The sequence below is a fragment of the Nyctereutes procyonoides genome, unplaced genomic scaffold (genome assembly GCF_905146905.1).
Source record: "Nyctereutes procyonoides isolate TBG_1078 unplaced genomic scaffold, NYPRO_anot_genome, whole genome shotgun sequence".
NCBI lineage: Eukaryota > Metazoa > Chordata > Mammalia > Carnivora > Canidae > Nyctereutes > Nyctereutes procyonoides.
In genome coordinates, this window is record NW_026575147.1 from 21,932,685 (window position 1) to 21,941,024 (window position 8,340).

At 39.8% G+C, this 8,340-nt stretch overlaps 1 protein-coding gene across 1 annotated transcript; it reads left to right on the forward strand.

Annotated features, from left to right (window-relative positions):
* Positions 1 to 808: 808 nt before the first annotated feature.
* On the forward strand, positions 809 to 1,207 carry SPRR4 (small proline rich protein 4). Its single transcript, XM_055312183.1, is given in 4 exon segments — positions 809 to 818; positions 961 to 1,069; positions 1,071 to 1,128; positions 1,130 to 1,207. Coding segments are annotated over 4 exon segments (255 nt in total).
* Positions 1,208 to 8,340: the final 7,133 nt, after the last annotated feature.

An 8,340-nucleotide genomic window follows, 5' to 3' on the forward strand; every position in this document is an offset into this window, starting at 1 on the left:
GAGCCCATGGTCTGCACTTTCTTGGCCAATGCTCCTGCTCTGAACCAGGCCGTCTCTTGGTGAAACAACCTTCTCTTGTCCTTGACCTCCAGTGATCTACATGACCTTCAGCTCCCCAGTTCTTCTCTTTTTTTTTTTTTTTTTAAATTTTTATTTATTTATGATAGTCACACAGAATGAGAGAGAGAGGCAGAGACATAGGCAGAGGGAGAAGCAGGCTCCATGCACCGGGAGCCCGACGTGGGATTCGATCCTGGGTCTCCAGGATCGCGCCCTGGGCCAAAGGCAGGCGCTAAACCGCTGCGCCACCCAGGGATCCCTCCCCAGTTCTTCTCACTTCACAGTGAGTTCTGGCAAGGATAGAAGGGCCAGAACCTCTATCCTGTGGCTATACTAAATGACTAGCCTAATAACCAAGGTGAGTCCGGTGTGGAGCCAAGTCTACAACTTTGGCCTGTGAGTATCTGGAACAGGCTCTTCCCCATCACTTACACACCACAACACGTCCCTCTAAAATAAGGACTGCTTCTGCCCTCTGCCCCATGCCCTTCTATCCTTGCCAGCACTCACTGTCTGCATTACTCAAGGCAGCCAGTTGACATTGCACATCCATCAACCAAGACTTCATGCCTCAATCTTTTAAAATGTTTGTGCTTTTTATCCTCAATTCAGCATTTCATCTTGTTTCCTGGGAAGACTGAGAAATCAATTATATATTCAGTTAAATCAGGAGTCCATGGGAGGATGAAGGAAGATAGGAAATGAAATCAGAATAGCATAGAAGAAGAATGAAAGGGAGAAGATCACAATGGGTGCATGTGAGTCAATTCACTGACCAATTTGAGGCAATTAATCACTTATGTCCTTGGGCATTGTAAGGAAACATTGCCTTAGGAGTCAGAAGGGAGGGATGGTGGAGGGAACACTTCTCATGGTGTCCACTGCCTAGGTTTCTTTTAGGCTCCCCTGTTCCTGCACCAGTGTCTTCTCAGCAGCCGCAGTGGAGAGAGCACCTGCCCCAGAAAGCCCAGCAGCAGCAAGTGAAGCAAACCTGTCAGCAACCCCCTGTCATTTATACCCCAAACTAAGGATCCATGTGCTCCACAGTCCAAGAAACAATGCCCCCCACAAGTTCACAGCGATCCCCACCCAGCACAAGTGCCCATTGGCCCAGCAAACCCCCAAGAGTAAACAGAAGCAAGGGTAGACTGGGGTATTGCCGGGGTACATCCAGGCTAACAGAGCCTTCTCTTTCTCATGCTCCTCTGCCCTTTAGCCCCAAGAGCTGCCCTTCTCTCTCACTCTCTCCTGCCCAGCGTCCAGTGAAACATTGTCAGGATTTCTTCCCATTGAGTTTTGTTCAAGTCTTCATCCCACCCTGATGCTTTTCTAGGTAGATACAAGGAAGCCTCATTTCTTCCAGCTTCTAGCTTGGCTACAACTAGGGCCTCATCTGTGCCCCAAAGTAAGAGATGCATCTGGGCTTCTTCTAGGGTTCCACCATGACTGTGGGGACACCGGAGGCTGAGGTAACAGCTTCTGCCTTATCCCTTCCTCTAACTCCCCCTCCATGAGCTTCTCACCTTTTTTCCTCCCCTAATAAATCTGCGCTTTGTGTCATTGTGTCCGACCCTAGTCCACGACCCATTCATTGGTTCAGAGGGGGCATTTTGGGGAAGTGAGTGTGCAAACACTTGTGCCAGGAATGCACCCTCATGGGCATTGTGGATCTGGTAACTAATGATAGGGAAGGTCAGATCCTGATGCATCTCACTTAAAGGAGGGGAGAGAAAGCCCCGGGGCTATTTGACAAGAGTCTGGGAGACCCTTGCTAAGAAATCTTATCTACAGAAGGACAAAGGGAGGAACAATTTAGCCCCTACCATTAGAGGCTCCTAGCCTACCTGACAAATGTGGTTTTGGTCTCTTGGAAGTTGTCATTCTGAAAAAGCAGGAAAAAAAATGTATGATGTAAGAGTACCTTAAAGCACATCTATGAACAAGTGCAAATGAACTTTTCATGTTTTTGTTTATGTGTTTTCCATTCATTTATTCATTAATTCACACTCAATCACCCAGCCATCTAATATTTAGCAAGTTCTACTATGAGTTTGGTTTTCCACTATGCCATCCTGGTTTTCCAGAACTTTCCCAAGACAGTCTACCCTGAGTCTCAATCTACTCTGGATGTCATGGTCATTTTCTTACACAGGGAAAGGTATGTTCCAGGGATGTGTTTTACTATGGGAAAGTTGTTCCAAGGATAGTCAAGTACAGAGTATGTACAATTTTACAATTGGCCTTATCAGCCTAACTTTATGTGGCTTACAAAAGAAATCCTATTTTTACAGATGGCTTCTTCACTCTGATGCAAGACGGCTTTTTGTATTAGAAAGAAGCAGTTTTCTCCATATATAAAGAGATGAGTGGTTATGGCAAGGCCCTGGATAGGCAGGAGCAGCCACACACACAGCCAGAATTTCTCACTTGGGCTTTATTCTTCCCTTGGGATTTGCTCACTGAATTCTAGGTGCCATCATAGGCAACAGCAATAATAAATTGCTTTTTCATTTAACATACTGCACTAAAAAGGAATTAATAACCACCTTCAAGTCAGCCCGGGTGGCTCAGCAGTTTAGTGCCACCTTCAGCCCAGGGCCTGATTCTGGAGACCCGGAGTCGAGTCCCACGTTGGGCTCCCTGCATGGAGCCTGCTTCTCCCTCTGCCTGTGTCTCTGCCTCTCTCTCTCTCTCTTTCTCTCTCTCTCTGTCTCTCATAAATAAACAAACTTAAAAAAAATAACCACCTTCTCCAATTCCTGTTAAAGTTGCCATCCATGGCTGATACTTCCAAGTAGTAATTACTTAACACTTAGTGGGTGAAGACATTAACCAGGAAAGTCAAAGCATAGTAAAAAGAGTTAAAATTCAGAAGTGAATATTTCTATCCCAAAATAGTTTTCTGACAGCCCTCTGGCCCCAGTCTTTAAATCCTGAATGAACTCCTCTGTCAGGTAAGAAGGCTGGTGCATCTTAGCAGACCCTTGCCTGGCTCCTCCCTTCTAAGCTCCAGCTAGATTCTTGATCATGTGGGTTTTGAATGTCAGGAAGACATGGGAACAGCTCTGGTGAGTCCTCACAGACACTTAGGGTCCAGGGCTATTAGATGTGCATAAAGCAGCTAATTGGCAAGACAGAAATGACTGAAACAAAGAGTTCCTCTGCTGCAGTCTGAGTCTCAGGTTATCAGTTCAATGGGGAAGGAAACATGCCTTCCACACCAATGACCAAGGACAAGGTCCTATTTCTCTGTGAATATGTGAGAACCCATTTCCTTCATAAGGAAATTTCCCTCTCTTCCTTTTACCTTCACTCACTCGCTTCTTTACTCCCTTCACTCATCTCCCCCCACTCCACCTTTCTCCCATCTCTAGCAACCACCAATCTTTACTCTGTGTCTGTGAGTTTGGTTAGTCTTTGTTTATTTAGATTATACATCTTAAAGAGACAATAATATATATACACATATATACTTATCATTCATAGATAAAAGATCATATGATTGTTTTCCTCTCTCTGACTTAATTCACTTAGCATAACACCCTTAAGATCCATCCTTGTTGTTGTAAACAGTAGAATTTCATTCTTTTTCATGGCAGAATGTGTGTATATACACCATAATTTCTTCATCCATTCATCTATTAATGGACACTTAGGTTATTTCCATACTTTATAAATTATAAATAATGTAAATTAATAGTAAATAATACTGCAAGGAATATGGGGGTACATATATCTTTCCAAGTTAGTGTTTTCATTTTCTTTTAATAAATACCTAGAAGTGGAATTGCTGGATAATATGGTAGTTCTATTTTTAACTTTTTGAGGAAACCCCATACTATTTTCCATAGTAGCTGCAACAATTTACATTCCCATCAACAGGGCATAAATGTTCCCTTTTCTCAACACTATTTCATGTCTTTTTGATAATAGCTCTTCTAACAGGTGTGAGGTGACATCTCATTGTCATTTGACTTGTATCTCCTGGTGATTAATAATGTTGAGTAACTTTTCATGTGCCTGTTGGCTATCTGGACATCTTCTTTGGAAAAATGTCTATTCTGATCTTCCCATTTTATACTCAAATTGTTTTTGCTATTGATTTGTATGACTTCTTTATATATTTTGGATATTACCCCCTGATCAGATATATGATTAACAATATTCTCTCCCATTCAGTAGTTTGCCTTTTTATTTTGTTGATGGCTTCCATTGTTGTGCAGATGCTTTTTATTAGTTTGATGTAGCCTCACTCATTTATTTTTGCCTCTGTTGCCTTTGTTTTTGGTGTCATATTTAAAAAGTCATTGCCAACAGTGATGTCAAGGAAATTACTGCCTATGTTTTGTTCTGGAAGTTTTATGGTTTCAGGTCTTATATTCAAGTCTTTAATTCATTTTGAGTTAATTTTGTATATGGTGTAAGACAGTTGGTCAAGTTTTATTCTTTTTGCATATGGCTATCCAGTTTTTCCAGCACCATCTACTAAAGAGATTGTCCTTTCTCCACTATATATTCTTGCCTTCTTGTTGTAAAGTAATTGACCTTAGATGCATGGATTTGTTTCTGTGCTCCCTATTCTTTTCCACTGATTTATGTGTTTTGTTTTGTGGGGAGGTTTTTTGTTTTGTTTTGTCTTATTTATTTGGCCAGTACCATACTGTTTGATTATTATATAACTTCCAATTAGAAAGTATGATGCTTCTAGCTTGGTTTTTCAAGATTGTTTTGGCTACCAGGGATCTTTGTGATTTCATAAATTTTAAGATTTTTTTAATGTAATTCCATCCATCAGAGGCTCACTAAGTAACAATGTCTTATATCAAAATCTCATTAATATATGTGATGAATGTGATTTAACTTATATGTGGAATTTAAGAAACAAACCAAATGGGCAAAGGACAAAAACAGAGAGACAGAGAGAGAGGCAAACCAAGAAACAGACTCTTAACTATAGAGAATAAACTGATGGTTACCAGAGGGAGGTGAGTAGGAGAATGGGTGAAATAGATTATAGGGATTAAGGAGAGGTCTTGCTATGAGCACTAGGTGTTCTATGGAAGTGTTGAATCACTGTATTGTACACCTAAAGATAATATAACACTACGTGTTATCTAACTGGAATTAAAATGAAAACTTTTTAAGAAAGAAAAAAATACATGTAGTGAAAGAAGGTTGATTTGTTTATTTATGACTCCTCTTGATTTAAGGTAATATAATGTCAGAACAAAAGGGGACATTAGGCATTACTGGGTTTAACTTATTCATTGACCAGAAAGAAAATATAAGAGTGCTCCATAATTCCTATATAAAGTATAAAAACTACTAGATTACTCCAAAATTCCCCTATAAGACCCAAAACATAACACAATTCTGCAGCACCAAAGAATTCACTCTCCGCAAAAGTAACATTTATTTTAACATCTATGTTTTCTGGTTCATGCTATTCCTTCTGCCTAGGAGGAATTTTTCCATTCCCCACTCTGCTATCTAGGAGACCCTCTTTGTTTTAAAAGTCTAGTCCAAACATCTCTATGGAACCTCACTTAACATTTTAGAAAGAATGGATACATTCTATAAACTCTCATGATAACTTTGTACATAGAAAATAATTTTCTATTAGTAATATAATTAGTTTATGAATTATGCATATAATTATTTTTGCATTATAATTCACTTTTATGTGCTTATTTCCCCATTAAATTAAGAGCCTTTGAAGCCTATGGGTATTACTGATATCACATCCCCAAATACATAATGAACTTCTGCTTTAGAACGGAATGGTATGCCTTGTAGCAAACCAGTAATCTAGTGCAAATCTAGAATAAATTCATAAATTATCTGAACTCAGATGAAGATCTTAAGACTCCAGAGGAAGGAGAACCTCAGAAGTGAGCTGAAAAAAGTTTACCTGCCATCACTTGTGGATTCTGGGCATGAGGAAAATAATGAAAACTTGGGTTTTCCATTGTGGCAGATTCTTGTTGGGGAACAGAGAAACCCGAGTTGGTGGATGCTTTCTGGGACTTCAAGCAAATGACTGATTTTTCCATTCTTAAAATTTAGTGAATTCTTGGAATGTTCAGGTCAGGACATTAAAATCCTAAGTAGGAAGTCTGTGAAAAGCACAGTGGGATTTTTAGTATGTTTATCAGATAACAATTGGCCTTTGTGAGAGAGGGGGGAAGCCTTAGGGAAGAATGTGCCAGATTGACAGAACTATTAAGAACTCTAATCTGTTATGATAGAAGTTAGAAGAGTGGTTATCCCTGGTGAGAGCTCTGACAGAGGTGGGAATGATGGAGCTCTCTGGGTTTCTGGAAATGTTCTCTCATGGGCAGTGATGACAAGGGTGTATAGCTATATAAAAAATTCACTGAGCTGTACTTATGATTTTTGCTTTTCCTTATCCTCAATAAAAATAGAGACAAACATGTTACAGTATAGGTATCTACTAAAATACCACATTGTACATCTTAAATTTACACAATATTATATGACAATTGTATCTCAATAAAGCTAGGTGGAGCAAAGAAACCAAAACAATAGCATTCAATTACCTTACCTAAATTTTCTAAATGATATATGAGACCTTTATACTGAAAGTATAGAACATTATCAAGAGAAACTAAAGAACTAACAAATGCAGACATGTGTCATATTCATGCACTGAAAGACTCTTTGGGGTCTAATATAATCACACAGACACAATCATTTGACTCATTACAAAAAGAAGAAGAAGAAGAAGAAGGAGAAGAAGAAGAAGAAGAAAGAAGAAGAAGAAGAAGAAGAAGAAGAAGAAGAAGAAGAAGAAGAAGAGAAACCAAACAAAACCAAAACGAAAAAATGGCATTACAAACAAATGAGAAAAGAATGTTTTCTCAATAAATGGTGATGAGTCAAATGGGCCTTTATATGATACATCTTAACTCTCACCTTGGGTATCCAAAAAAATAATTCTTGTGTGTGTGTGTATGTTTATTTTTTCATTGTTCAATTTGCCAACATATAGTATAACACCCAGTGCTCATCCCGTCTAGTGCCCCGCTCAGTGCCTGTCACCCAGTCACCCCATCCCCCACCCACTTCCCCCTCCACTGCCCTTGTTCATTTCCAAGATTTAGGAGGCTCTCATGTTCTGTCACACTCTCTAAGATTTCCCATTCATTTTCTCTCCTTTCCCCCTTATTCCCTTTCACTATTTTTTATATTCCCCAAATAAATGAGACCATATAATGTTTGTCCTTCGCTGATTGAGTTACTTCACTCAGCATAATACCCTCCAGTTCCATCCATGTTGAAGCAAATGGTGGGTATTTGTCATTTCTAATGGCTGAGTAACCATTCATCTTTCAATAGACACCAAAGCTCCTCCTACTGTTTGGCTATTGTGGACATTGCTGCTATAAACATTGAGGTGCAGGTGTCTCGGTCTTTCACTGCATATGTATCTTTGGGGTAATTCCCCAGCAGTGCAATTGCTGGGTCATAGGGCAGATCTATTTTTAACTCTTTGAGGAACCTCCACACAGTTTTCCAAAGTAGCTGCACCAGTTCACATTCCCACCAACAGTGCAAGACAGTTCCCCTTGCTCCACATCCTCTCCAACATTTGTTGTTTCCGGTCTTGTTAATTTTCCCCATTCTCACTGGTGTGAGGTGGTATCTCATTGTGGCTTTGATTTGTATTTCCCTGATGGCAAGTGATACGGAGCATTTTCTCATGTGCTTATTGGCCATGTCTATGTTTTCCTCTGTGAAATTTCTGTTCATGTCTTTTACCCATTTCATGACTGGATTCTTTGTTTCTTCGGTGTTGAGTTTAATACATTCTTTATAGATCTTGGAGACTAACCCTTTATCTGATAGATCATTTGCAAATATCTTCTCCCATTCTGTAGGTTGTCTTCTGGACTTGTTGACTGTTTCTTTTGCTGTGCAGAAGCTTTTTATCTTGATGAAGTCCCAATAATTCATTTTTGCTTTTGTTTCTCTTGCCTTCATAGATGTATCTTGCAAGAAGTTGCTGTGGCCAACTTCAAAAAGGTTGTTGCCTGTATTCTCCTCCAGGATTTTGATGGAGTCTTGACTCACATAGATCTTTCTGTTGCACGCTCTGCGGCAACACGATCAGGGTCCCGAGGGTAAGGGGATAAAAAAAATAAAATAAAAGTAAAGAGATGGGGACCAGAGGGACACAGTGGATGATGTCCAAGCAGTGCCAGCTTTATTCAAGGTTCTACAACATTATATAGCATAAGCAAAACGAAGACAAAGAAG